General features: G+C 53.0%; 5 protein-coding genes across 10 annotated transcripts; 4 read left to right on the forward strand and 1 right to left on the reverse strand.

The window, feature by feature from the left end:
- Positions 1-1,064: 1,064 nt before the first annotated feature.
- CCDC28B (coiled-coil domain containing 28B) lies at positions 1,065-5,449 on the forward strand. 3 transcript variants are annotated; one of them, XM_055331585.1, is made up of 6 exons: positions 1,065-1,153; positions 2,348-2,538; positions 3,664-3,830; positions 3,952-4,145; positions 4,339-4,361; positions 5,264-5,449. In XM_055331585.1, the coding sequence occupies exons 2-6, from the start codon at positions 2,375-2,377 to the stop codon at positions 5,316-5,318; spliced, it is 603 nt and encodes a 200-aa protein (XP_055187560.1). In that variant the 5' UTR covers positions 1,065-1,153; positions 2,348-2,374; the 3' UTR covers positions 5,319-5,449. The 3 variants fall into 3 exon arrangements, with proteins under 3 accessions (XP_055187560.1, XP_055187562.1, XP_055187561.1); XM_055331587.1 differs by lacking the exon at positions 4,339-4,361 and having other exon boundaries at positions 5,258-5,449; XM_055331586.1 differs by lacking the exon at positions 1,065-1,153 and having other exon boundaries at positions 2,087-2,538.
- On the forward strand, positions 5,425-8,644 carry IQCC (IQ motif containing C). Of its 3 annotated transcripts, none has more exons than XM_055331580.1 (5): positions 5,425-5,777; positions 6,187-6,330; positions 6,727-6,821; positions 7,037-7,155; positions 7,278-8,644. In XM_055331580.1, the coding sequence occupies exons 1-5, from the start codon at positions 5,425-5,427 to the stop codon at positions 8,127-8,129; spliced, it is 1,563 nt and encodes a 520-aa protein (XP_055187555.1). In that variant the 3' UTR covers positions 8,130-8,644. The 3 variants fall into 3 exon arrangements, with proteins under 3 accessions (XP_055187555.1, XP_055187557.1, XP_055187556.1); XM_055331582.1 differs by having other exon boundaries at positions 5,621-5,777; positions 6,557-6,821; positions 7,278-8,376; XM_055331581.1 differs by lacking the exon at positions 5,425-5,777 and having other exon boundaries at positions 5,973-6,330; positions 6,557-6,821; positions 7,278-8,379.
- Positions 8,645-8,792: 148 nt separating this feature from the next.
- Positions 8,793-14,031, forward strand: DCDC2B (doublecortin domain containing 2B). The gene is given in 10 exon segments (XM_055331590.1): positions 8,793-9,137; positions 10,482-10,533; positions 10,938-11,014; positions 11,424-11,555; positions 11,870-11,988; positions 11,991-12,015; positions 12,116-12,155; positions 12,833-12,968; positions 13,374-13,477; positions 13,733-14,031. Coding segments are annotated over 10 exon segments (1,053 nt in total). The 5' UTR covers positions 8,793-8,868; the 3' UTR covers positions 13,832-14,031.
- A 106-nt stretch (positions 14,032-14,137) lies between these two features.
- Positions 14,138-19,774, reverse strand: TMEM234 (transmembrane protein 234). 2 transcript variants are annotated; one of them, XM_055331588.1, is made up of 5 exons: positions 19,698-19,774; positions 19,257-19,408; positions 18,427-18,493; positions 15,089-15,181; positions 14,138-14,843 (listed from the first exon to the last, which is right to left on the reverse strand). In XM_055331588.1, the coding sequence occupies exons 1-5, from the start codon at positions 19,711-19,713 to the stop codon at positions 14,749-14,751; spliced, it is 423 nt and encodes a 140-aa protein (XP_055187563.1). In that variant the 5' UTR covers positions 19,714-19,774; the 3' UTR covers positions 14,138-14,748. The 2 variants fall into 2 exon arrangements, with proteins under 2 accessions (XP_055187563.1, XP_055187564.1); XM_055331589.1 differs by having other exon boundaries at positions 14,138-14,943; positions 19,698-19,760.
- Positions 19,772-27,944, forward strand: EIF3I (eukaryotic translation initiation factor 3 subunit I). The gene is made up of 11 exons (XM_055331584.1): positions 19,772-19,835; positions 19,926-20,018; positions 21,346-21,433; positions 21,744-21,809; positions 22,872-23,021; positions 23,104-23,231; positions 26,266-26,376; positions 26,501-26,590; positions 26,893-26,966; positions 27,465-27,557; positions 27,715-27,944. Exons 1-11 carry the CDS (start codon positions 19,833-19,835, stop codon positions 27,794-27,796), a joined length of 978 nt encoding a protein of 325 aa, XP_055187559.1. The 5' UTR covers positions 19,772-19,832; the 3' UTR covers positions 27,797-27,944.
- Positions 27,945-27,956: the final 12 nt, after the last annotated feature.

Genomic DNA, 27,956 nt, shown 5'->3' on the forward strand with positions numbered 1-27,956 from the left:
TAACTTACCCAGAGGCCCAGGTGCAGGGAAGCTGCTCCTGCCCTGTGGGAGGGGAAGGTGGACCAGGGTGCCCCACATATTGCCCCGCGGCAGTTATTTGAGACCGCAGGGCAGCCAGGCCAAGGATAAGCCCGGCTCCTGTTGCATCAGATGGTTCTCCAGGGACCTGAGCTGGGAGCCTCTGCCAGGGCTTTAAACAGCTGCCCCATCGATCTGGCCTGCAAAGCGCACAGGCGGCACTGGGCCAGCCTCTGCGTGGCGCCCGGGTTTCCCTCCTGGGGGCTGGGGTCAAGCGCCAGGTAATCGCCCGATTCCCTCCTAGACCTGGGGGTGGGAAAGGAGGAGGCTCAGTCCCCTCCCTCCATCAGATGCCGGCTAGAGCCCCCACTGCTTCTCAATGAGGAGGAGTAACCATAGTTGGGGGCGCCTGGGTGGCTCAGCTGTTGAACATCTGCCTTTGGCTCAGGTCCTGGGGTTGAGTCCTGCATCGGGCTACCCACAGAGAGCCTGCTTCTCCCTCTGCCTATGTCTTTGCCTCTCTCTGTGTCTCTCATGAATAAATAAAATCTTAAAAAAAAAAAAAAAAAGACTAGTTGCCTTTCAGCAAATGGGATGGTGACAGTATTCCTACGGGATCGTTATGAAGATTAAGCGTATGTAAAGTGCTGAACAAGCGACTTAGACCTGATAGGTGGTTGTCTTCTCTTGCAGTTCCTTCCAGCCGCGCTGCTGCTGCTAATAGGCTTGTGTGTGTATATATATCCTTTGTGCTTTTATCTATTTTCCTGCTTATGTACATTTCCCTCCTCCCTATCCCCCCACCCTGGCCTTCTGACAAAGCCACCACCATTTTGTAAGGGACTGTAGTTTCTCTCCAAACCGATGGGAAAGTGAGTTTTTGGATTGCCATCACACAACCAACATTTGTCACCTTAGTTCAGGTGGGGAGGTGAAGTCAAGTGAGGGGGAGAGCCTAGGAACGGCCGTAGGCTCCTCCCATCTTATGCATCCCAAGCACTAAAGGAGGTCACTTTCGCTTTAAATGCAAATTGCCTCCTGCCAGCTCCACTTCCACGGCTCCCTTCCCTAAGAGGGGAGCAGCAAGGGCGGAGGGAACCGCTCGGAAGCCTCCGTGCAGACCCCACACCTCCAGGTCAGTTGCCCCCGTCCAGGGTGTGGGAGGGTGCAGGACGTCGCAGGTCTGATGCTCCGTTTTGGATCCTGGCTCCCCAGCTGAGCGATCCATTTGGCGGCACACGGCTTTGAAGACTGAGCGTGGGAAATAGATCCCAGGTGGCCCCAGCCTTCCTGGGGAGCAGCGGTTCCTGCCCCAATTCGTCTATCGAGTCCTTATTTGGGCCAAGCTGCTGCAACGCGAGACGCAGGACGTGCTCCTGTCTCCCCTCCACCACACCCCCTCGGGGCCAGCCAGCCGGGGGCCAATTCCGATGCTTATGCCCCCGGTGGCGCCACCATCCCAGAGTGCAGCCCCCGGCTTGGTGGCGGCGGCCCGGGGCGAGCCGCTTGGGAGAGCCCGGCCTCCCCCGGAGGACCTCAGCGGCCTGAGGCGCAGGGTGGAGCTGGGCTGGGGGCTGAGCAGCGCCGGCCGCGACGGCCCTTGTCGGAGGCCGAGTGCGCCCGCCCCCCGCCGCCCGCCCGGCCGCCCCGGCTGCCGCGGAAGCGGAGCCGCCCTCGGGCTGCGGAGAGGGAAGCGGCGGCGCGCCGGCCCGGAGGACTGGGAGCCGCCGGAGCCTTGCGGCCGGGCGCGGGCGGCAGGGGACGGATGCCAGCGGCCAAGTCGGGGAGCCCGCGGGGAGCCCCGTCCCCGTCTTCTGGTGGCTACTGCCCGACACCCAGGTCTCCCCAGGTGCCCCCACCCCGTACTTGGCCACCCCCCTTACTGACGGGCCGAGGGGCTTGTCGGCGTCTGCCCGGACCGCTGGCTGAATGGAGGAGGGCCCGGCGAAGGCACTCCTAGTCGGCCTCCCTGCCTCCCCGCCTCCCCCTCCGCTCCCCGTGCCAGCTCCGCCCCTCAGCTTCTGGGCAGGAAATCCCAGCAGCAGCAGCGGGAGAATGGTGCCCGCCCCACCCCTCCTAGGCGCGGGCCAGGTTTTCAGGCTGGGGCTGGAGGGCAGGCGGGGGGCCTACGCTGGGTCCTGGCAGGCCCTTCAATACACATCCAAGACCCCAGCAGGAAGGCACTGGCCTCTGGCCCTGCCCATACTGGACAGAGGAGGGGACCAAGGCCCTGACAGTTTGAGGGGACAATCAGAAGGTCCAGGGCCCATGCTTTGCAGCTCTCAGGGCTTGCGGGATGAAGTGATGACTTTGCCTCTCACTGTCTCAGTGGGACCTGAGGCCTAACTGGCATCCAATGGAGGACAAGAAGAAGAAAAGGAGCCCCAAGCCCTGCCTGACCCAGCCAGCCCAGGCCCCGGGCACACTACGAAGGGTCCCTGTGCCCACCAGCCACAGCGGCTCCTTGGCCCTGGGACTCCCTCATCTGCCATCCCCCAAACAGCGGGCCAAGTTCAAGAGGTGGGTACAGAAGGAAAGCAAGGCGAGGAGGGAGGGACCCCAACTCTGGGCTGAGCCCTGTGGGAAGGAATGTAGACAGCCTTAGCCTAGTTACTAAGCAACAGTTGATGCCTTCCCTGGGGCTGCCCTACTGGCCCCTGAGAACTCAGAGATGCCTCCGCCCCAATCTCTGCCCTCAGGCGCCCCAATCTCTGCCCTCAGGCGTAGGGTAAAGCTAAATGGGTGACTGTGCACCTTAGAGAAGGGAGCGAGGCGATGCTGCCAGAAAATGAGAGGCTATAGGGCACACGGGAGAGACAATGTCAAAGCCAAAGGACCTGCCTGACATGGAAGAAAACTATTGCCCAGAAGGTTCCCAGAACCACAGGTGGTTTGTGGCCCCAGAGAATCATGGAGCAGGAGATGGTAACAGGATACTCAGGTGTACGTACGATTTGAATTTTCTGCTAAATTTTTCTTAATGATTAGGAATTTGCATCCTACCCTTCAACCTATCCATGTGTGTTTTCCACTAAACACGAGGTGTTCTTTCTCCCATTATCATGCCTCCCTCTGGCTTTGCACACTACTAGCCTGAGACAGATGTCTGGGGATGGTGACAGTGGGGTGTCACAGAAGCTCAGAGCTGGAAAAAAGACTGTAGGGAATGCAACAGGAGAGAAGGGTGGGCAGGCTGAGAAGGGTCATTCAGTGTTAGCCTGGGGTGATGGAAAATTCAAAACAGTTTTGAAGTAGAAGAGGAGCAGAAAGACATTTTGGGGAGAGATAAGATGGCTGTCGTGGCAATAAGGAGTAAATGTCCCCAAGTGAGGGCAAGTGATACTCCGGGTCAGGTGAAGAATGAAGGCGGGCTCAGATAGGAATCCAAAAGCCCCCTTCCAGGCCTGGTTCTGGCCATGAGGGTCATCTGAAAACAAAAACTTCTTTTGACCTCTTCTCCCTATCCCTCCTCACCTGCTCCCTTCCCATCCCAATCTGGTGCTCAGGGCAGGGCCACAAGAACAAACATCCCTTTCTGTTCTGGAGTAGAGAGGAAGATGAATTAGTGCATAAAGGGCATAAAAAAACCCTTTGGGTACCTGGCCACTCCCACCCTGTGACCATGGTCATACCCACCCCAACCAGGGTAGGCAAGGAGAAATGCCGCCCAGTGCTGGCTGGAAGTGGGGGCGGCTCTGCAGGCACCCCCCTGCAGCACTCCTTTCTGACCGAGGTGACCGACGTCTATGAGATGGAGGGGGGACTGTTGAACTTGCTCAATGACTTTCACTCAGGCCGGCTGCAGGCCTTTGGTGAGTCCCAGGGGCTGGGCCAAGAGGGTATGTGGCGGTGGGGGTGAAGGGCCTGGTCTCTGGGAGGTGGCTGGGGCCCGGGTCCCAAGCTGCTCCCAGAGCTCAGACAGGTGCTGTCCAGGGAAGGAATGCTCCTTTGAGCAGCTGGAGCACGTGCGGGAGATGCAGGAGAAGCTGGCCCGGTTGCACTTCAGCCTGGACGTGTGTGGGGAGGAGGAGGAGGAGGAAGAGGAAGAGGACGGGGTCACTGAGGGGCTGCCTGAGGAACAGAAGAAGACGATGGCTGACCGCAACCTGGACCAGCTGCTTAGCAATGTGAGTCAGGGCTGGGTGCTGCTCTTCCCCGGGACACTGGGGGTGGGGGAGGTAAACCTAAGGCTAGTCCTGGCCCCTGGGTGAAAAGCTGGGAGTGCATGGAGCCTCAACCCCCACAAGATGGCTCCCAGAGCATCTGAGGTTTGGCCTGGTGCCTCTCCTGACAGAATCCTCCTTTTCTCTCTGTTGACAGCTGGAAGATCTTAGTAATTCTATGTATCCTTTCTGGGCAATCCTTCTGTGTGTATGTGTGTCTACACCTCCCACAGCTGAGATGAGTTCCCTTCTTCCCACCACCCTCTAGGAGTATTTACAATATAACCAACCTCTCTCCCCTTTCTGTGGAACTGAAGAATTAGCCACAAACTGCCCCACACACAGATTTCACCCAAATAGCAGGAGGAAGGTAGTTGCAGGGAATGTGAGTTATGTACTTACGAAGATCTTTGCAAGTGAGGCTCCTGGCTGGCTCAGTTGATGGAGCACGGGATTCCCAGTCTCTGGGGTTGTGAATTCGAGCCCCATGTTGGATGTAGGCATTACTCAAAAATAAAACTTCTAGTTACACTAGTGAAAAAGATAATTTTTTTTTCTTTTAAGAGAGGGAGATGGGGTGAGCCGAGGGAGAGGGAGAGAATCTTACACAGGCTCCATGCCCAGGCAAGAGCCCCCTGCAGGGCTCCATCTCACAACCCTGAGATCTTGACCTGAGCCAAAAACCAAGAGTGTGACCCTTAACTGACAGAGCCACCCAGGCGCCCCCAAGATAAAATCTTTAAAAGAAAGAAAATCTTTGCAAGTAGTTTAGCTGACACCAATCCATGGCAAAGCTTGTCGGATGTCTTCCTACTCTTTCAACATTGGACAATTGTTTTCACTGATTTCGGTGGGAGATCCCCATCTAGTCTTAAGCCAGAAATAGTGCAGGTGCACGTACCTGCAAGATCTAGACCAAGAGAGAAGGGATAAGCCACCTAGCAAGGGGGGCAGGTGTGGACTGCAACCTGGACCACGGATCACCCGAGCCCCCGCCCCCGCCCTAGTGCAGTTGGGGAAGGGCGGGCGGGCGGGGCAGGACAGACTGAGGCCCAGAGCGTCACAATCCTTGACAGGCACAGCCAGAAGCTGCACCTGGCGGAGAACGCCGAGCCTGAGGAGCAGTCCGCCGCGTAGCGTCGGCCCCAAGTCGGACCTCTCACTCCGTTCAAACTGTGACTTTTTACTGATTCGATCGGGTGTTTCGCGGCCCCCCAGGTGCTATGGGGGAGGGGGGCACTGGATGGAATTAAACCAGACAGACACCGGCTCCGTGTGCTTCCTGCCTTCCCTGCGCCGTCACCCGGGGAAGCCCCCGGCCCCGACCCCGCGGAGGCACCGGGCGCCACACACGGTGGCTCGGACGCGCCAGCTCGGGGGCTGGATTCCCAGCGCGGGGTCTGCGAGCGCGAGGGGTGAGCCGGCGGCCGGACGCCGGGCATCACTGCGGGAGGAACAAGGTTGCCATGGAGGCGGGGGCGGAGCCTGCGCGCGGCGCGGACTCGTGACGCAACTCGTAGGCGCCCGGCCAGCGGCCGGTCCGTGGGCGCCGGGATGGAGCGGGAGCGGTTGGTGTGGAGCGTCTCGGCGCTGCAGGTGCGGAGCGGGCCGGGGGCGCACGATTCCCACCGCGGGATCTCGGACTGGGCGGTTCGGACGAGATGCGGCTACCACGCTCAGTCACCCTCCCTCGTGCCCCCCTCTAGAATCACCGGCTCACCCCCCACCTGAAGAATGCTGGGACCCACGGACCCCCCCGCCCCGCCACTCCCCCCGTACGCTCCTGCGGGATCCAGGAAGTAGGGGGAAGGGCCTCAAATTCAAGAGGGGGATCCAGTCCGGCATCCTCCCTTGAACGCCTGTCCTGACGCACGGAACCACCTACCCTTTCCCCGTGGCCAGATCCCCTCTTACAGTCCCTGGGATGACCTCTCCAGGAGAATCCCTCACATGTTCCCACTTCTGCAGTGATAAGCATTTTCTTTCCCCTTATTCTCCACGCCAGGCCTGCGTCCGGGGCTTCTTGGTCCGACGCCACTTCCAGAGTCTTCGGGCTGAGTATGAGGCTATTGTACGAGAAATCGAGGGTGATCTGGGCACGCTTCAGTGGACAGAGGGCTGGATTCCCAGGCCCCAATTTATCCCTGAGGTACTAAACACCCCAGTGGAAGAAAGGGGGGGAAGGAGGGACCTGGGCAGGGAATGCAGAGAAATGGTAGCATCCACCCCTTCCTGTTGACGAGCTTTTCTCAGGGGAAGCGACTCCACTCTTCACATTACAGTCCTTAATCCTTACCACTTTGCATGCTAAATCTTGGCACCCAGATGTTTTTGGATGGTTTAGCTGTGAGGTTCCCATACTTCTAATTTCTTAGAAGGCAAAATCCCATCGGACCCGGAAACCCCAAAGGAGGGCACCAGATCCACAGCAGGAACTTTGGAGCCGCTTCTCAAGTAAAGAACCTGAGAGAGATGTTGTCTTGGGGGAGGTGATGCTGAAGAGGTCAGGAAAGAGCTCGGCAGACTCAGGAAGTCTTCTTTGCAGAAGTGACAGCCCCTGGTTTCAGGATGAGCACAGCAGGAAAGCCAGGAATGTCAGCCAAGAGGAGATCAGAGATACGCCAAGTATGGAAAACCCAGGTACCTCTCTGCCTGGACTCAGGGCAAGCCCCTGACCTGCTCTCGGCCTCAGCTTCCCCATCTGAAAAGTGAAAGTCTTGTGCTCAATAAGGTGCATCCCTCTCCTCTTTCCCCATGCCTAGTTAATGGCACTCATGGGTAGGGAGGGGGAGAGTAGCCAGTGCCCAGTGTGTACCCCTAAAAGCCTTCTCCCTCTTTTCTTCCCTCCTTCACAGAAGCTGCAGGTCCAGGACTGCCCTACAGCCCCACAGAGCTCCGGGAGCTCCAGTACCACCACAACCACTTGGCCATGGAACTGCTGTGGCTGCAACAGGCTATCAGTAGCCGTAAGGAGGTAGGCACTACCTTCAAGCCCTTCCTGCATGTTTAGGGCCAGGGGTGGGGCTTAGAGAAAAGCCTCCTGCTCTGTGCTTAAGCAGCCCTGCCTGGTACAGTGTCTGTGCTCTTCCCCAACAGTACCTGATTCTCAAACAAACACTGACATCTGGCCCAGAGGTGAGCCGGCCCAGAGACAAGCCCAGCTTGTGCCCAGATGGCAGGACACAGACCTGTGAGAGGGCTGGGTCACAAAGAAGCCCGCCACCAAAAAACCAGTCCTACAAAGACAGGACCACTAGAGAGCCAGACTATGTGGGTGACTGTTGGAGGCTCAAAGCACAACGCCACAAGTCCCTGGAAAGACTGGCCACTACAGACAAAACCACTGCTGGGAACAAGTACAGTGACCCATGCTACAGAAGAGCTGGGCCACAGCTTCCCACACTATCAGATAACCAGGCCTTAGAGAACAGGTTCGCCAAAGAGCTAGACTGTGGAGAACAGACCTTTGGACGGACCTGCCCGCAGTGGATGACTGCCCTGGATGACCACACCCCCAAAGGCCTCAAACCCAGGGGCTCCTATTCCGAAAAGGCCAGGACCTGGGTGCCCACACTCTGTGAAGACCCAGATATTGAGGACAAGTCTCCCAGAGGGCCGGAACACAGAGAGGCCAATCGCCAAAGTGCTAGGCCACGGAAGTTGGACCTCTCAGAGGACTTTGGCATCTGGGATGAGACCTTGGCAGAGTATGGTGGCCAGGATCTCTGGAAGACTAAACCACCTAAGGGCCAGTTCCCTAGTGACAAAAGCTCCAGAGACAGAACCTCCAATGAACCTAGCCACGAGGAAGGGAAAAACCAGAGGACTGTACCATGGCAATCAAGGCCGCCTGAGAAACTGTCTTCAACAGGGACACTCCACATGGGAAAGGAAGGCCCTCCCTGGGGAGCCAGGGGGAAGACCCGCTTCCAAAGGGGGGTGCTATGAGAGGGTGATGAGGGAGGCAGGGCTTCATTCTTGCTCCCTGCTACCAGCTCTACCTTCTGCCCTTGGCCATTGGTGGCTAATGGGACCAAGAGAAGCTGGAGCAAGGAGCTGGCACCAGCATAGGGAGAGGAAAGGAAGAGACTCTCTTCCATCCTCTGTCTGTAGCTTAATCCAAATTTTGGGACAGGGAGTTATCCGGGGTAAGTAAAGTGGGGAGCTTGATAGAGAATAAAGGTTTTTCATGGATTCTACACCTGGTTACATTCATCATCTGTCTCTGTTCAGGATCGACATTGGGCCTTCCTGTTCCCTACCTGCTGGCATGGGGCATCTTCCCAGGGCTGGCTGGGAGCCACAGTCCAGGGGCTGACTGGCCATCCTTGGGAACAGCCCCCAAAGCTGATCTTCCTTTGAGCTCAGCCCTTGGCCTTCGGAGTGGCAGGGCGCCTCAGAATTCTTCCCTCTATCCAGTATTGGAACATCTGTGTTTCAGTGTTATCTCAGCACTGCCTCTCACTAAGCCCCAGAGTCTTCCTTCCAATATAGTCATCAGACCCACCCAACTCTCGAGAGGCCCCACCAAGGGCTGACTGGCTGAGACCCAGAATGGAGACACATGCTCCTGCAGTCTCTCCCTGCCTTCTTTGGTGAGGGGGCAGGACTCTACTTATGATTGGCACTACTCCCGGCCTGCCTGGTTGCCTGGCAACAGATCTGCGTCTATGGCAGAGGACACACTATGGCTGGTGGTGGCAATCCAGCAGCCAAGAGGGTGGTGATATACCGGAATGGGGACCCCTACTCTCCAGGCCACCAGCTGGTGGTGAGTCAACGCCGCTTTCCCACCCTGGAGACCTTCCTCCAGGAGGTGACATCGATTGTGCAGGCCCCAGTGGCTGTGCGGGCCCTCTATACGCCTTGTCACGGCCACCGTGTCACTGACCTGGCCGACCTGCAGAATGGAGGGCAGTATGTGGCTGCTGGCTTCGAGAGATTCCGCAAGCTGCAGTGAGTGGGCTGGGGCTGGTTAGAGCCTTGGGAGGGAGGGAACTGCAAGAGCAGTAGTATTTGTATTTAGTACTTGTATGTGCAGGCACCTCATATGTTCTCTTCTGGAATACAGCAGCCCTATGCAGGGGGTGGTCTTATCCCTGTTCTGTAGCAGGGAAAATCAAGACAGGTTAAATATCCTGCCTAAGAGCCTACAAATTACAAACAGCAGAGCCGCAGCTCTAGGGAATATCTGACCCTGGTATTTATGCCCATCACAGTCAGGACTGGGCTGCTAGGAGAACATTCTCTGCAAGGTGAGCCCCTTTTTCCAAAGGCTCTTCATTTTTTTTATTATTATTTATTCATAGACACACACACAGAGAGAGAGAGAGAGAGGCAGAGACACAGGGAGAGGGAGAAGCAGGCTCCATGCAGGGAGCCCGATGTGGGACTTGATCCCGGGTCTCCAGAATCACACCCCAGGCTGCAGGCGGCGCCAAACCGCTGCGCCACCAGGGCTGCCCATCCAAAGGCTCTTCTTGGGATCCCTGGGTGGCGCAGCGGTTTGGCGCCTGCCTTTGGCCCAGGGCGCAATCCTGGAGACCCAGGATCGAATCCCACGTCGGGCTCCCGGTGCATGGAGCCTGCTTCTCCCTCTGCCTGTGTCTCTGCCTCTCTCTCTCTCTCTGTGTGTGACTATCATAAATAAATAAAAATTAAAAAAAAAATCAAACAGGTACTTAAAAAAAAAAAAAAACAAAGGCTCTTCTTGATTGGATCCTCTACCACCACCATCGCCCACCGCTAAATCCATCCATCGTTTCCTCCCTGCTGTGATTAGGCAACCTGTGCTCTCCGCTGGCTGGGGTCATCCCCTCTGTAGGTGGGGCCATGCCTTCCAAGATGGGAGAATAATTTTGAGTACCTGAGCTTCCAACTCCTATCTGGTTTCCAGGTGCTCCTCAGCAGTCACCTGAGGTTGCTTAGGGTGGCATAAGGAGCAAGGGGTGGGAAGCCAGGCTGACTTAGAATCTGGGCTCTGGCACTTACTTCCGTGTACTTTAGGTGAGTCACTTAACTTTCTCTGTCTCACGGAAAATGAGATACACTTGTGAGTGAGAATATTTCTGAGATACAGTATGATGCTTAAGGAACTAGTTTCTCTTGACCTTTAATCTTAATGGTTGGTGTCTGAGACCCCAGTCTGGATGCTCAGCCTGACACAGGGCCCTAAGGCAGGTTCAAGGGCCACATCTGTTTCTGGAAAGATGTTTTGAGACTATCCCAGTAGGAATGGATACCTGGTAAGCTGAGCCCCCAGGCTCCCCAAGATGACCTGTGACCCATCTGTCCTTTCAGCTATTTACCCCCCGGAAAGAAGGATTCAGGTGGAAAGGGCAGCAGATTACCAGTGAGTACTGGGAGTCGTCCTCTAACCCTTCGTGGGGTTGCCCCCAATTCTGTCTTGGAAGTCAGGGGCCCTGGAAATAACAGGACCTGCCAGTTCCTCAGGGGGCACTCTGCACACCCACTCTGGAGCCAGTTGCTGCCCTTCCTGGGGTGCAGGATTTCAAAACTTTCCCTTGATCCTTTCCCAGCCTTTTACTTTATCTCCAGATTGTGGTCCCCAAAGCAAAGAGGAAGCTGTAAAACACATGGAGGCAAGGGGATGGTTGGAATGTGACTCCAGGGAGATGGAAGGGCCCTTTGGCGAAAGATGTAATCTATCCCGTCCCTCCTTGCGCCCCTTGGACTGACCCCTCCAACCAAAGGCTTCAATTCTGTCCTGATTTGAGGGCGTGACTTGGGTTTCAGGGTCCTCCTGTGACTCACTACCCACGTGACAGGACCCTTGGATCGCAACCACCTGCAGGCTCCCCCTGCTATATCCAGTGAGTACCAGCATCAGAGAGCAGGAACAGAGATTCTGTTTCAGTAAAGACCAAGAAAACGGCCGTGGGTTTGTTCCAGGAGGCCCCAGGTCACCAGCAGGGATATAAAAATTCCCAGTGTGAGACACCTGGGTGGCTCAGCGGTTGAGCATCTGCCTTTGGCTCAGGGTGTGATCCTGGGGTCTGGGATCAAGTCCCGCATTGGGCTCCCTGAAGGAAGCCTACTTCTCCCTCTGTCTCTCATGAATAAATAAAATCTTTACAAAATAAAATAAAAAGTCCCAACGTGCCTAATGGGTGAAAATGGACCCATGCACTGGCTCTTAGATGATCTTCTGCCCCATGCTACCCTTCTTCCTCTCACACAGGGGGTTCTAGGGACTCTTCTTACCAGACTGCTTTGTCCCAGTGTGTTCAGGAATGGGGACCTGTTAAGTCCCCCATTTAGCCTGAAACTGTCCCAGGCTGCCAGCGAGGACTGGGAAACCGTGTTGAAGCTCCTGACTGAGAAGGCCAAACTGCAGGCCGGGGCTGTGTGCAAGTGAGTGCGGAGTGCGGGTCTGGGGAGGTCCACAAGTCCCTAGAGGGAGCCTCCCTACTGATTCCGGCTGCCCATGAGGGCGACAAGGCAAAAGGAAAGCACATTTCCCCAAATGGGATTCCTTCTATGCCACAGGGAGAGGCCCCTCCAGCTGAGCACCTGGAGGCAGGGCAGAGCCTGGGTGACTGGGCCAGGTGCCCAGAGGGCCAGCAGCCAAAGGATACCTTGGAATAGCCAAACCCATGCCATCATAGTCTGCCAAATATGAAGAGGCGTCTTGTTCACGGGCCTTTACTCACTTACCTCTCTCCCAGACTCTGCACCTTGAAGGGGCTCCCACTGTCAGCAAGAGAGGCTCTAGTGAATGGCCATTATTATGTGGCTGTCGGAGACGAGGAGTTCAAGGCCCTCCCCTATCTGGAGCTGCTGGTGCCTAACCCTCACTGCCCAGGGGCTGCTGGTACGTATGTGTGAGTTGGTGGGGCAGCAGAGTAGGGCAGAGGAAGCCACCCCGATCCCATGTCCTGCTCTGCCTACTATAAACCTTTTTTTTGTTGCAGGCACCCCCCAGACCCAAAGTCTAGGCTCCTCAAGCAGCGGGTAGGTGACGGGGGAGGCCATGGGAGGCAGGAAAGGAAAGAAAGGGGGTGACTGGCTAACCTCTCCTCCAGCTCAGGCTCTTATCGCATCTTCTTGTGGAACAGAGGTTACCATTCCCATTTGCCAGAGGAAACACCCAAGTCACAGGAGTGAAGTCAGTTGTTCAGGGCGACACGATTACTGAATGGTGAGGGCCAGACCAGAAGCTGGGGTAAAAGACGACTCAGCTAGGCTCTAACGAGGACCCTTAGACTTTGAGTTGCTGGACCTAATGCCTTCCTGCCAGGCTGGATGCTGGGAGAGAGAACTGGCATATCTGGCATAGTAGGGTCCAGAGGAGCTTATCAGCTCCCCAGCTGATCCCAGACCTGAGCCCTCTCAAGAGATGAGCCACTGAGCACTTTGTGGTAGGGGTTTGGGGGACATGGCCTGGCTTCACTGGGCCTCTTCACTGGCTTCACTGGGCCTTCACGGGGCCTGAGTGCCAGGCCCTAGCTGCTGTCCCTGGAAAAGGCAGCTTGATGGGAAGAGGGAGACAGGAGGGGATGCAGGCTATGAAGATGGATGGCTTCTCTCCCAACTTCCCACAGGCACCAGCAGCATTCAAGCTTGGCCTGCCAGGAGTGAAGGCAAGAAGAGCCAGTACCCAGAGTCCAAGCCCCATATTGCCTCTACAGGCCCATGGCCACAGGGCACAGGTACCACAGCCCTCTTCAAAGGAGCCAAGCCAAATCGGGCCTTTTTATGCCAGACCCCAGCAGGCCATTCAGCGAAGAAGCAGGCTCCCCATACCCTCATTTTCACTTCCATCAGGTGAGGGGACCCTGGGCCCTTCTCAGCCGCCCTCTACCAGTGACAGAGAATGTTCCCCACTGTTGTGGGAGGGGTCTGTAAGGGCATGGATGCCCGGGTATAGAGCTGGCCTGGACCTCCGCACACATCCTTCCTGCTGCCCCACATACGTGGCCCCTGGCATCTCCACAGGGACCTGGCAATAGGAAAAGAAGCACAGGGAAACTCAAAGCACTGAAACTTCAGGGGTGGAATTTGGAAGGAATGGGGGCCAAAACCCTGCCTCAGAGCTATCCTGCCAGCCTCCAAGATAGTGGGGAACATGGAGCAAGGCTCAGGGGAGGGGAAGGGGCTGGGACAGAAGGGCAAGGGAAGAGCTGATGGCTCCTTGGCCTAGGCATCAGCCAACACTGCCTCTTTCATCAGAAGTAAAGGGAGTGTATGAGGCTCCCCACCCAAGGAAGGAGACAGCAGGGGCCCAGGAAGTGGCAGATGACCAAGACACCTGCATAGAGGACCCCTTGGATCAGGTAAGCAGGAGCTGGAAGCAATATGTTGGTTCAGGAGTTCTGAGCTGGAATGGCAGCCCTGGGTCCCTGGAGAGTTCCCCGTTAGGACTGTGAGCAGATCTAACTCTGCAAGCCTGACCTTCTACCTTGTTAAATGAGAGGGCAGATCCAAATGTATAAATTCTCTTCCTTTCCTGGGGTCAGAAACTTCAGCTGAGGGCAGGAGGCGACAAGGGATGCTAATGTTCCTTCCGTATGGCCTTCCGCCTCCTCCAGAGGGCAGCGCAGATGGTGGATGAGGCCCTGTGCCCAGAAAAGCAGCCTGGGGCTGAGGCAGCAATCTCAGCCTGTCTTGGGATTCGGCAGCGCCAGTGAGGAACTGGAGTGGCCACTCAGCAGCCACCTTTCATCCTCCTCTCCAGCAGCCTGTTCCAGAGGACCCACAGCCTCCTCTGGGCTCACAGGATACTCTGTAGCCCCCTCAGCCCTGCCCCACTCTTCTGCTCCTAAACCTACAGCCCAGTCTTCTTTTCCTTCTGAGTAGAACAGCCCTACCCTTGGAAGCCATGTTCCTATGGGGTTCTCTGGCCAGAGACAGGAGGAGCCAACCAAGCTTGGGGGAGAAGCTATAAACTTGGGAGCAGGTCTGTCGCAATAAAAGAATACTTACTGTCCTCCATCTGTTTAGTGCAGATTTATTTGAGGCTACTACTCTCCCAGCACCGTGCCACTTGACTGAAGTGACCTGGTGGTGGGACCCCAGGCTGTCTATTTGATAGGGGCAGGCAGGTGAGGATTTCCACCCATCTCACAAGTGGAACAGGCAAGGCTCCTAGACTGTTCATCTCTACACCTGCCATTCTGGTGTACCTTCTTCCCCTCAGGTCCTCACCTCAGCCAGCCAAGGCCTCTGACAGCCCTAGAGACCTTCTGTTTGCATTTCTGGCTCAGGCTGCAGCTGGCCATCTCCATGCCGTCCATGGCCCCTGCTTCTGTGACAGTCTAGATCAGGCCATGATGACAGTGGCTGGCCTGGGGGCCCGATATGACAGCACAAAGAGAGCTGCTGGGGCAGAAAGGTTGCTGGGGAGGTATGAAGTCTCTCATGCTAAATCCTAGCAGTTGAACTGCAGTTCTCCTGTGTGAGCCACCATGAGGTAGCTAATGCACCCTAAGAGATGAGGGTGTTGAGGCTCAGAGGGGGAAGTGCTAGGTCCATCTGCTCACTGGCTGCACCTCACAGCTCAGGGAGTTCCTGGAGGTAGAAGGGCTGGAGGGTGGCATCGGCCCACTCACAGGGCAGATAGTTGCCCCTGGGTCTTGCTCACGGAGCTTGTGACGCAGAGTGCAATTCCTGTCACGGTGAGCACCATGCCTGTGAGTGCTCCTGGGAGAACGGGCAGAAATTGAGGGGCTGATTCCAGCTATGCTAGGAGGAGCTGGTGCAGGGCTGAGGGATCAGGGCAGAAGGGCTTTCCCCAGAATACCTGGAAGAAGGAAACTCTGATGGCTGTAAGGAAGCAGGAGAGCTGCAGAGGCAAGGGGAGGGATGGGAGCTGGCTTTGGGAAAGCACTAAGCAGGGTGGCAAGGCCCAAGTAGCAGCTTCCTGCACTTGCAGTGGCCTGACTTACCTTTTCCACCAATATCTTCTCCAAGGACCTTCCCAACAATCAGTGTGAAGACAATGGCCAGAGAGTTACTGATGGGCACAGCTAGGGTCAGATCTGAGTAGTTGGAATGAAAAAAAAATCTCTGAGTTGCCAAAAACTGTCTTTCTAGGCACAAAACACATTTTATCAAGACAGCCAGTTAAAAAAGAAAAGAAAAAAAAAGGCGGCAGGGGAGGGGGGAAATCTCATTTTCCAGATGAAATCACAGCACAGCTCAGGATTCAACCCAGGTTTCCTGAGTCTAAATTCAGTGCTCCCTCAACTCCAGCACAAAGACCTGAACTATAAGGTGATCTGGGAACACCCTGGTTTGCTGATAAGGAAGAGCTCCTGAGATCTCAAGGATGTGGAGACAGGCCCCAACACCAAAAGGACACAGTAGGATGAGTGCAACGGCACAGTCCCCCTTTATTAAGTGCCCACTGTGTGCTAAGTGCTCTGTGTACGCCTCTCCTTCAATCTTCATAGCACTGCGAGATGAGCATTATCACTTCACAGAGATAAGGGAAACAAAAGCTCAAAGAAGACACAGACACTGAGGCAAGTTGAGGACTTAAACCCCGGTTGACCTGATGCCAAAGCCTGTATCCTGACTGAACTGAATGGATATGGACAAACCAAACAGCAAGTGAAGCATACCTGATGGTTTCAGCTCAGGCTCAGGCCTTATGGAGTTAAAGGACAGAAATAAATGTCAGAAGCCGGGAGCCAAGGATAACTGGGTGGCTCAGTGGTTGAGCATCTGCCTTCTGCTCAGGGCGTGATCCTGGAGTCCCGGGATCGAGTCCCACATCAGGCTCCCTGTGAGGAGCCTGCTTCTCTCTCTGCCTGTCTCTGCCTTCTCTCTGCATGTCTCATGAATAAATAAAATCTTGAAGAAAAAAAAAAAAGAAGCAGAGACTCAGGTACCTGTTCAGGATGGGCCCCACAGGGCTGGGCCTTGGGTAGAGGACACAACGGTCCAGCATCTGTCCCCTAATTTTGAAGTTCCAAGGGACTGACACCCAATAAACAAACTTGAAAGGCTAAACCAGTCAATATTGTTACCTTAAAATGTGTTACATAGGAACATCTGGGTGGCTCAGAAGTTAAGTGTCTGCCTTCGACCCAGGACATGATCCTGCAGTCCCCGGATTGAATCCCACATCGGGCTCCCTGCATGGAGCCTGCTTCTCTCTCTGCCTGTGTCTCTATCTCTCTCTGTGTGTGTCTCTCATGAATAAATAAATAAAATCTTAAATAAAATGTGTTACATATAAGTTTTGTACACTTAAAACCTTTTAAGACAGGCGGGCACCTGGCTGAGCATGGTCAAGAGCATGTGACTCTTGACCACAGGGTTATGAGTTCAGGCCCCACGCTGGGCATAAAACTTACTTAAAAAAAAAAAAAAGAAAACTTTTTAAGAAAACAGATCTCAGGATGTGTGGGGGGCTCAGCGGTTGAACATCTGCCTTCAGCTCAGGGCGTAATCCTGGAGTTCCGGGATCAAGTCCCACATGGGGCTCCCTACGAGGAGCCTGCTTCTCCCTCTGCCTATGTCTCTGCCTTCTCGCTGTGTCTCTCATGAGAAATAAATAAAATCTTAAAAAAAAAAAAAAGAAGACAGATTTCACATTGTGTTCTTACTACACACACAGAGAGAGAGAGAGGAGAGAGAGAGAGAGAGAGAGAGAACGATACATCAGAAACTGACTTACTTGATTATAAGACTTATAACTGCCAGGCTGACTGCTCACATTGGCCCCTTAGCTCATTCCTTTCCAAGCATTCCTGGTTTATCTGCTTCTCCTCCCAAGAGTCCCCACCATGGTTGGCATTCCCCATCCAAGAAAATGACCACAACTCCTACCTACTCAGAGCTGCTGCTTCCCTGGGCTTACGCACCTTCCCAGGAATTCCATGACTGCTAAAGACTACTCTGCAACAGTAGATAGGAAAGGGGAGCGGCAGGGAGCAGTGGAAGAGCAAGGGTGGTGGAGTGAGACCGACCCAGGTTTCTCTGTGCAATCTTGGTTAGGTCCTTGTTCACTGGGCCCTACAATAGTGATAGCAAGGGGACAGCATCTCCATACCACAGGGCTGGTGTAAGATGAAACAGGGTAACGTGTCTAGCCCCTGGCTGAATATACACATCCTTGATCTAGTGACCGTTGCTGCTGATTATTACACGGGCAGATGCTAAAGAATAGAGGTAGGGCAGGTGATGACAAAACAGGACCCTAAGATTGCCATTTGCTCAAAACTTGGTAAAGGGCTAACCATAGTATAGGAAAAGGGTTCAGCATTCTTGGGCAGCAGGATGTGTGTGCCACAAGCTTTCAAACTTTCTTTTCTTTACTTTTTTTTTCAAACTTTATTTTTTTCAAGTTTTATTTAAGCAATCTCCACATCCAAAATGAAGCTTGAACTCATGACCCTGAGATCAAGAGTCACACGGTCTACTGACTGAGCCAGCCAGGCACCCCTCAAACTAATGCAGGGCTCGATCTGACAACCATGAGATCACAACCTGAGCCGAAACCAAGGGTGAGATGCTTAACCGACTATGCCACCCAGGTGCCTCTGTTTGCTTTTTTATTTTTAATTTTATTTTTAGGTAAACACTACACCCAAACTTACAATCCTGAGATCAGTAGCCACATGCTCCACTGAATGAGCCAGCTGGGTGCCCCTAAACATAACTTTTATGCACTGGGAAACCAAAAAATTCATTTGCTCTGCTCTGCAACATTTGTTGTATTTAGTAATCTGGAACCAAACTTGCAATATCTCTGAGGTATGGCTGTAAAATGGGTAAAACTAGTATAGAATCTAATGCAGTAGAAGACAGTCAACAATCAGTAGGAGAAAGGAAATATGTATTTATTGAGCTCCTACAGTGTTCACCAGGTATTCCGCTAGATGCTTCCCATACACTGAATTTAATCCTCTCAATGCTACAAAGACCATCATATAAAACCAATGCTCAAATAAGAGACTTGCTCAAGGTCAGCCAGGTAGCAACACAGTAGAAGCAAGAGTGTCACGGCCAGCCACTGGCATAGCAAAATGAACCTTCTCTCTTCCTCTGCTGCTGCACAAGACTGACAGGCTTCAAACTAACCCAAGTGCCCGGCAGCATACTCCTAATCAGCCCACTGTGCCCCAGCTGCTCAGAAAAGAGGGTGCAAAGAGGGAACCAGAGATGATAGGCTCTGCCTCACTCACGGAAGCAAGGTGTTTCAGGTGCCCTCCCCAAGTGACTCTTCCGGGTAGCCCCCACCACCGAGCATAGCAGTTCTAAGTCAGAGACCCACCTGTCGATGCCAAGGTGAGGTAGTAGAGAAGGGAGCCACACTGGTTGAGGAAAAAGGGCATCAAATACTGGAAACAGAAGAAATCTGCAGTCACTGTGATGCTTGATTGAGCAGCCCTGCCTTCTTTGAGCTTCTAAATATGTCCTTCCTTGGAGGAAGGGATAGCTATAAGGGTCCAGAGAGTGGTTAGCCTTCTGAAAAGGACCCTTCCAACAAGTTACTAACAAGTTACTGACTGAACTCCGTGCTTTTGCTTTGAAGGCTTCTCCCTCAGCCCATGCAAGTCCCTGAATGCCAATGTCACTCCCTCCAAGAAGCATTCCCGGAGGCCCCTACTCCAGCCTCCCTCCTGTGAACTCATGAAGCACTTAATCTGTACCTCTCTCATAGGCCTTAGCTCTATGCCGTGGTTGTGTCTATGTCTTGTCTTTCCCACTAGCCTAGACTGGCAGCACTGGAGTCAGAGGTAGTTCTCTGGATAGGGGTTATCAGAGGATAACCTTCCCTATCCTCCCTCCCCAGGGTCCATTTGAGCCCCAAGTCCTCCCTCAGTGAGGTCTGTTTGACAGATTACCATAATAAAATACTAGTCATCTCAACCATAGATTGAACCCTAATTATGTCCTAGACCCAATGTTAAGTGCTCTATGTGCCTCACCTCGTTGAATCCTCACAACTGCCCTCATAAGATGGTTACCACTATCATTTCCATTTTACAGATGATGAAACTGAGGCTCAAGGAGGACCTAGCGACTAAGCTGGTGGAGAGCCAGATTCTGCTCCAGACTTGGATCAGCTATGCACGAGAAAGGGGCCATTCAGAGACACACCTCAGTATTCAAGAAGAGGGTCTTCATCTCCTGCAGCAACTGCCGGGCCCACGTCCGCTCATGGACCTGCTGCAGGCGGGCGGAGGCCCGCTTCAGCAGCGGCTGTGTGCCACCCCACAGGGCGGCCACCAGCACCAGAGCCAGCACCTGCCCTGGAGGGAGATGCGAGTGACCCTCATCCCCGACAAAGGGCCACCCGCCGGGCCCAGCCCTTCTCGGGCCTCTTTTCCCCCGTCAGCCACCCCCACATCCCTCCCTCGCTCTCCGACGCCCCGGGTGCGACTGGTGGGTAGGAAAGGCCCCGGGAGGCGGGTGGATGGATCCGGCGGCCCGGAGATTGGGGATCGGGCGGAGGTCAAGTTCAGGGAGGGGAGGTGAAGCGGCAGAGGAACCCCGGGTAGGGTCTGGGAAGCCCCGAAAGGGGTGGGACCGCCTACCCACCAAGGGACGCCGCCATGGCAACGCCGCTCTGGCCCACTTCCGGGGGCGAAGGGGCGGAGACCCATAATCCGGAAGTGGCGCCAAAGCCTCTTCCGGTCCTACTCACGTTGCCGCTTCTCTCGCGTCAACGCCAGGATGGTGAGTTCTGAGTTGAGGTGCTAGTCTGGGGGTCTGGGACTGGGGCAGGGGCCGGTCCGGGGCGCTGACACTCCTGTCCTGTCCCCACAGAAGCCGATCCTGCTGCAGGGCCATGAACGATCCATTACGCAGATTAAGTACAACCGCGAGGGAGACCTCCTCTTCACGGTGGCCAAGGACCCTGTGAGCGCCGGCGGCCCGGCGGGACCCTGCGAGCGTGGGGGGCGTCGAGAGGGGGAGACTTCTTTCGGCCGCGGTGAGGGGTGGACAGGCCGTTTTTGCCGTGAGAGGGGAGCCAAAGAGCTCCCCATTCTGAGAAGTAGGGAGAGGCCATCCCTGGAGTAGGTGGGCGAGACATTATTCCGGGATAGAACGCAGTAGTTGGTAGGAGGAGGGAGTGGCCAGGAGGAAAAAAAAGCAAGAGACCAGAGTCAGACTATTCTTCCAGGGGAGGGGAGCAGGCCACCCCTAGAAGGGGAAAGCTGCTCCTTGGGCGGTGAGGGACAACAGAGGACTTCCTGGAGCTGTCCCGGGTCTCATTTCAGTAGGTCCTTGTGGGTGTCTTTCACTGAGTGCAAACAGCCCCTCACAGCAATGCCCTTTGAGGCACCTCCATATGGAAGATGTGTTAACTGTGAAGTGGCCAAAAGTGGGAGTTCAGAGGCCAGCAGACCTGATTTGAATCCTGACCCCTGCATCCAGTAGCAGTGTGACTTGGAGCGTGTCATTTAACCTTGATAAACTTGGTTTCCCTTTTTTTTTTTTTTATGAATTATGGGTACTAATAATTCTTCCCTTGTGAGAGTTGTCTTCAGGGTTAAATGAGGCTATTTGGGGAAGGAGTTTAGCACAGTAAATACCTCGTGTATGTTACTGGAGAATTGTTACTGTATTTTAAATTCCTTAGACATTATTTTTATTGAAGCCTCACAGCTACTCTTTGAAGAAGGCATTATTGTTGTGGCCATTTTACAGACAAGACAATATGCTCAGAAGAGAGAAGCACTGTATTTGAGAGTTTCAGGAAAGACCGGAATAATGGCCTGGAGATTTTGTTTGTTTTGTTTTAAGATTTTTTATTTTATTTGTTTATTCATGAGAGACACAGAGAGACAGAGACACAGGCAGAGGGAGAAGCAGGCTCCATGCAGGGAGCCTGATTGTGGGACTTGATCCCGGGTCTCCAGGATCACACCCTGGGCTGAAGGCAGGCGTTAAACCACTGAGCCACCCGGGGATCCCCAATGGAGATGTTTTTACAGGCCTCCTGACTCCCCTGCCACTTACCTGAAGGAAGGAGGAGAATCCAGGAATTGGTTTTTTTTTTTTGTTTGTTTGTTTTTGTTTTTGTTTTTTTACCAGCAGCCTACTGTTTCCCAAGAGATGAGCAGGAAAGGGGAGAATCTGGCCTGGTTAGAGGTTGCTGTGGTTCCTGGGGAACCTCTAAGTAGGAGACCATTGCTCTGCCTGGGATGTTTACTATGTGTCACACTGTCATTGACTCCTCCAGATTGTCAATGTGTGGTACTCCGTGAATGGTGAGAGGCTGGGCACTTACATGGGCCATAGTGGAGCTGTGTGGTGTGTAGACGCTGACTGTATCCTTGTCTGCTCTGAGTGTGGGATCCCAGGGTCTGCCAGCGATGGAGAGGTTGCCCATGTGGAGTTGGGAGTTTGGGGTGCTATTGTGGGTCTAGGGAATGATATCTCCCTCCTAATCCCTGGTCTTTTCACTGGTTGGGGGAATATTCAGGACAAGTTCAAGTTCTATATGAGAAGGTTAGAAAGTTCTGAGGTAAGAGAGGAAGAAAGGCTGTCTAGGGCTGAAGAGGGAGGTGATTCCGTTGGTTTTCCAAGAGGACAGGGGCTCAGGTGAACTCGATCATGTTTCTTTAACACCTTCTTCAGGGGATACCAAACATGTCCTTACCGGCTCAGCTGATAATAGCTGTCGTCTCTGGGACTGTGAAACAGGTAAGCCTGAATCATTTACTTTTCCATCAGACAGTGACGACCTACAGTGTATCTGTTGAGGTGAACAGGTTTTGGGGAAACAGATAATCCAGAGATGGCTCCTGTTCTAAGGAAAAGAAGACAAGAAAAGAAGCACTACAGTAAGATATAAGCCGTATTAGAGAAAGCACAAAGCACTGTGGAAGGCCAGAGGGGTGAGGGGGCAACTGACTGCCTGGAATGGGGAGGGGAGCCGGCAAGGTTTCCCAAGGTGAATGTCATACGAGCTGGGGCTTTACGGATGAAAAAGAGGTCATCACTTTGGCACATACTGGAATGAAAACATGGCAGGTGTCCTGTCCAAGTCATTTGATCTGATGGGAGCTTCTGCCTCTTGGGGAGTAAGAAATAGGAGAGAAGATGAGGCGGACTAGGGCAGAATAGGCTCCAGGCTCAGGAGCTTGAAGGTCGTGCCGTGAAGGTCCCTGAGCGTGGAGGTGCCGTGAAGGTGCCTGAGCAGTGGAGAGTATGTTTCATTTTAGCAAACTCAGGTAGCAGTGGGGAGTATTGGAAGACAGACCAAATACATGGGAGCCTATTAAGCTGCTCCGTTTAGTAAATATTTACTGGGCACCCAATTCTATGCCAGGTCTCTGCTGGGTTCCTTTTTTTTTTTTTTTTTTTTTTTTTTTAGCAAAGTGATAGAAGTTTATTAAGCAGAGATACGGAGATACAGAGGAAGCTCTCAGAAGTGAGAGGGGTCCCGACAAGGTTCCCCTCTCTGCTGGGTTCTGGGGACATGCAGAGAAATTAGAGCAGATCCTTGTTCTAGAGGAGTGCATTCTGAGCAGACATATGTATTGCAATTCACTATGAGCAGTGCCATAGGAACAGGATGTCTGGGGAGAGATGGTGGGGAGCAAGTTAAAAATCTTGAGCCAAAGCCTAGCAGTGAGGAGGAAGTAGGGGTGGGTTTTGGTCACTAGAGCAGGAGAAATAGTAGACAGGAGGATAGGCGTATGGAGAGTGTCCTCCCCTTGATGGCATTAGGCAAGGGGTAGCCCAAACTCTGCTTGTCTCCAGGGAAGCAGCTGGCCCTACTCAAGACCAATTCAGCTGTCCGGACGTGTGGCTTTGATTTTGGGGGCAACATCATCATGTTCTCCACAGACAAACAGATGGGCTACCAGTGCTTTGTGAGCTTCTTTGACCTGCGGGATCCAAGCCAAATTGGTGAGCCAGCACTAGGGCATTAGGACCAGGGTGAAGGGTGTGGCTCCAGAGCCCAAGGCCTGACATCTTCTACCCCACACAGACAACAATGAGCCCTACATGAAGATCCCTTGCAACGACTCCAAGATCACCAGTGCTGTTTGGGGACCCCTGGGGGAGTGCATCATCGCGGGTCATGAAGGCGGGGAGCTCAACCAGTATAGTGCCAAGGTGAGGAAGTGGGTGGAACCCAAGCCCACCAGAATGATTCCCTTCAAGAGTCAGGATAGCACAGTAGTGAAGAGCAAAGATTGGGTTCAAATACAGATTTTACTACTTTTTGGTTATGTGAACTTGGCCAAATTACTTCACTGAGCCTGTATATATATGCAAAATGTTCCGAGGATCAAATGACATAAGGCATTTTAAAAACTTGTCACAGAATACTCTGGATATATGGGTTGTTTTTTGTTTTAAGATTTTATTTATTTATTCATGAAAGACACAGATCAGCAGAGACATAAGCAGAGGGAGAAACAGGCTGCCTGCAGGGAGCCCAGTGTGGGACTTGATCCCAGGGCCCTGGGATCACAACCTGAGGCAAAAGCAGAGGCTCAGACACTGGGCCACCTAGGTGCCCCTACTCTGGATATGTTAATAGTGATCATAAATAAGCATTTTCCTGCCACCACTGAGTGCCAGGCCTTGTGTTGGGCTCTAAGGAAAAAGACCTGAATCAGACGTGGGCCCTGCCCCCAGGGAGACAGACTGGCAAACAGCTAGCATGAGTCAGGTTGGAAGTTGTGCCAACATAGAGGTCTCAGCCAATTACATTAAGTGCCCTCTGTCATAGAGAAGGTGGCACATACGTTAACCCGTGAAGAATAAATGGAGCTTTAAGCAAGAAGGGAAGGCCATTCCACAGGTGGGAAAAACAGTACACACAAAAGCGGAATTAAGGGAATTAGGGGATTGTTCAGGGAAGGGTCTGGGGTTTTTGGGACATGGCATTGGAGAAAGTGGATAGCAACTAGATTTTTTTTTTTTTTTTTTGAGTGTCAGGAGGTAAGGAACTGATTTTTCTGTAGGCAGTAGGGAATCTCTCTCTCTCTCTCTCTCTTTTTAAGGTTATTATTTGTTTGTTTGTTTGTTTGTTTGTTTGAGAGGCAGAGAGAGAATACAAGCAGGGTGGGGAGGAGCAGAGGGAGGGGGAAGCGGACTCCCCACGGAACAGGGAGCCCAACATGGGGCTTGAACCCAGGACCCTGAAATCATGATCTGAGCCAAAGGCAGATGCTTAACTGCCTGAGCCGTCCAGGTGTCCCAGTGGGGAATCTTTAAATGGTTATTGGTGATCAGATTTTCTCTTTATAAGGCTTTTGCAGGCTCAGTTCAGAGAATGGACCTGAATGAGGCCATAGCTTTCGGGATGTGGAGCACCTGACAGAGTCAAGAGATATTTAGGAGTGACTTGATGAGATGGGGAGTAAGGAAAGGGTCAAGCCTGGGCTGCCCTGGATTTCTCTTGGGTACCTGGGTTCCTGGACAATGCTGGCATGTACTATGATAAAGTTTAGTCGTTCAGCAAACACTGACTATAGTCCACCAGGCCCCAGACCTACCCACAGGCAGGTAATGGGAACCAAGGTCAAAGGCATACATAAAGCTTGTTGCCAGCAAATAGTGAAGCTGTTCTGTGTTGTTAGATAGGCCTGACTGCAAGACTCGTGCTTGTTCCCCAAAATACAGGAGCTGGATCTGACTCTACCATGTGTCCTCACTGATGGAGGAAAGCAAAAATACATCCTTCTCACACAATAGATAAAAATAATTCAAGGGGGACTCCTGGGTGGCTCAGTGGTTGAGCGTCTGCCTTTGGCTCGGGGCGTGATCCCAGAGTCCCAGGACCGAGTCCCACATCAGGCTCCTTGCATGGAGCCTGCTTCTCCTGTCACTACCTCTCTCTCTGCCTCTCTTGTATCTCCTGAATAAATAAAATCTTTAAAAAAAAATTTTTTTTTTTTCAGGAAAGGGACACTTGGCTGGCTTACTCAATAGAGCATGCGACTCTTGATTTCAGGGGTTTTAAGTTCAAGCCCCACAATGGGCACAGAGCTTACTTAAAAACAACAATAAAAGTAATTCAGGAAAGGAAAGGAAAGTTCTCTGAGGGCCCACTCTGTGTGAGGCACAGTGCTCACAAGGCCTTTTAATCATCTGACCAATGTCTGCAGAACATAGGCCAGGTTCCTGTCACAACAAAGTCAAATAAGACAGTCTCAGTATCCCTCTGGTGACCCGGGTGGTGTACTTTTAGTAATCTTGTTTTCTAGATAGAGAAATTGAGGCAGAGAGAGGTGCTTCTGAGGGCAGACTCTAAAGCTCTGCCCTTTGTACTCTACAGGCTAGCAGGTTGCTGAATGGGAAGGGAAGTAAGGAGATGAAACGGCCCTTTGAAAGATCTAAAAAAAAGTTAGACATGCAGCAGTACTGGTGGATTGTGGCTCCAAACTAGCTGGGAAGGGGGTGAGCACAGGCTCTCTACATCTTACATGTGGCAGGACCTCCAGCGAGTCATATCATCCCTATGAACCTTACTTTCTTCCTTTGAAAATGTCCTTTAAGGGGTGAGCCTGGGTGGCTCAGTCAGTTAAGCCTCTGCCTTCAGCTCAGGTCATGATCCGAAGGTCCTGGGATTGAACCCAGCAGCCGAGCAAGGAGCCTGTTTCTCCCTTTGCCTGCCGCTCCCTCTGCTTGTGCTCTCTCTGTCAAATAAATAAATAAAATCCTAAAAAAGGAAAAAGAAAAAGAAAATGTCCTTTAAAATACCCACTTCGTAGGATGGTTGTGAGGATGAAGTCAGCTGACTTCATTCATTATGTAGCACAATATTTGGCAAATGTGACTATTCACACAGTTCAGTGACTTATTTGTTAAAAGAAGGAGTGAATGAAGGATGTCTCTACCATTGCAATGTGCTGATTCATTAATAGGTCCGTAGATTTGTCACCATGAGCATGTGTTTTCCTAGATGAACTAGCTGTGTTTATGAAATGTGTATGCATGGGTGAGGTTTAGGATGTGGGCTTGGGGGCAGTGGCGGAGGTGAATGTTGGTTCAGGGGATACTTAGGACCACCCGACCCAGGCCTCCCCCCCCCCCACCGGCCCAGCCCAGACAGGGAGCAGTATAGAACAACCCTGGTGGAACAGTGGTGCTGGTGGAGTTCAGGCCACCCAGAGCCTCACTCTTCTGCTTTCCCCAGTCTGGAGAAGTACTGGTGAATGTTAAGGAGCACTCCCGGCAGATCAATGATATCCAGTTATCCAGGGACATGACCATGTTTGTCACTGCTTCCAAGGACAACACAGCTAAGGTGAGCCTGGGCAAGGAGTCTGGTGGGGCTGCTCCTACTCCCCTACAAAACTTTCAACTTGACCAACTTTCCCTCAAGGAAACTCCTTTTATAGATTCCCCTCCCCCCCATCTTCTCTTTCTAGCTCTTTGACTCCACAACTCTTGAACATCAGAAGACTTTCCGGACAGAACGTCCAGTCAACTCAGCTGCCCTCTCTCCCAACTATGACCATGTAAGGGAACCCCACCCAGGCTTCCTGCTGCAGCCTCAGAATACTTCCAAGATCTAAGTGTTCACCAAGCAATTGAGATAGGAACTCTTTGGGAAATAGTGTCAGGCAGAGAGGAGATTCCCAGAGCAATAAGAAGGCTGAATTCTTGGAAAGCCCCAGGGGGCAGGGTAGGAGGTGGCTGAAGTAGCTGTTTGGGTCCTGCCCTTAGCATCCTCTCAGTCTGATGTGGGGGCTAGGGGTGAAACACGGAAGATGGACTTGGCTGCCCTTTTGGGCTGTCTAGAGTTTCTTTTTCCCTTCAGGTGGTGCTGGGTGGTGGTCAGGAAGCCATGGATGTAACCACCACCTCCACCAGGATTGGCAAGTTTGAAGCCAGGTAAAGAGGGAGGGGGCTCTTCCACATTGAAACCCCACAGAGTGTCTTTCATGATGGACACAAACCATACTTGTGGAGACTTCCCTTATTTCCTTGCCTGCTAGGCGGTACACCCAGATTTTGGGCCTTCCTGGGACACGTGTATAATGTAGCAGTTATGAACATGACCTTGGGCTCACTCTGAGGTCCTGGACCCTTCCTCCTATTTATCTGTGCCTGGTTTCCTCCACTGTAAATGGAGACAACGATAATATACTTACCTTATAAAATTGTGCAGATCAAATGCATGAGTTACTACTTGTTGCCCAGTAAGGAAATGTTAGCTGGGTATGCAGGCAGACACTTGGGTCCAGTCTTTGCCTCCTCTTATTTTGTTCACATTTATTCCCCCTCATCCCCATTTCCCCACTTTCTTCTTTCCCTTTGGGGAGTGGTACGTCCATTGTGTTTTGAGAGGAGATGGAGAGTGACTTGTCCCTTCCCACCATCCCCTTCCAGGTTTTTCCACTTGGCCTTTGAAGAAGAGTTTGGAAGAGTCAAGGGTCACTTCGGACCCATCAACAGCGTTGCCTTCCATCCGGATGGCAAGAGGTAAGGAGGGCTTCGTGCAGGAAACTGATCTCAGCCCAGATCTGGCCTCTGGCCCTTTCCCGTGCCCTGCCCTCCCTCTCCCTTCCCCCTCCAGTGGGGCCAGCCCCCCCCCCAGAGGGGACACCTGACTGGTCCCTGGCTCTCTCTCCCTCTCCAGCTATAGCAGCGGCGGTGAAGATGGTTATGTCCGCATCCACTACTTCGACCCACAGTACTTTGAATTTGAGTTTGAGGCTTAAGAAGCTTGGATCTCCATCAGGACCAGGGGAAATTTCTGGGCCAGGGCTCACAAAGTTTTGGACTCTGAGAAGTAAATTAGTTTGGAAATAAGTGGTTTCTGGTCAGAAATTTTGTGGGGACTATTTCATTCATTTCCCTTCTTAGTGACACCCCAGAAAA

This window comes from Nyctereutes procyonoides, unplaced genomic scaffold, assembly GCF_905146905.1.
Source record: "Nyctereutes procyonoides isolate TBG_1078 unplaced genomic scaffold, NYPRO_anot_genome, whole genome shotgun sequence".
In the NCBI taxonomy this organism is placed as follows: Eukaryota; Metazoa; Chordata; class Mammalia; order Carnivora; family Canidae; genus Nyctereutes; species Nyctereutes procyonoides.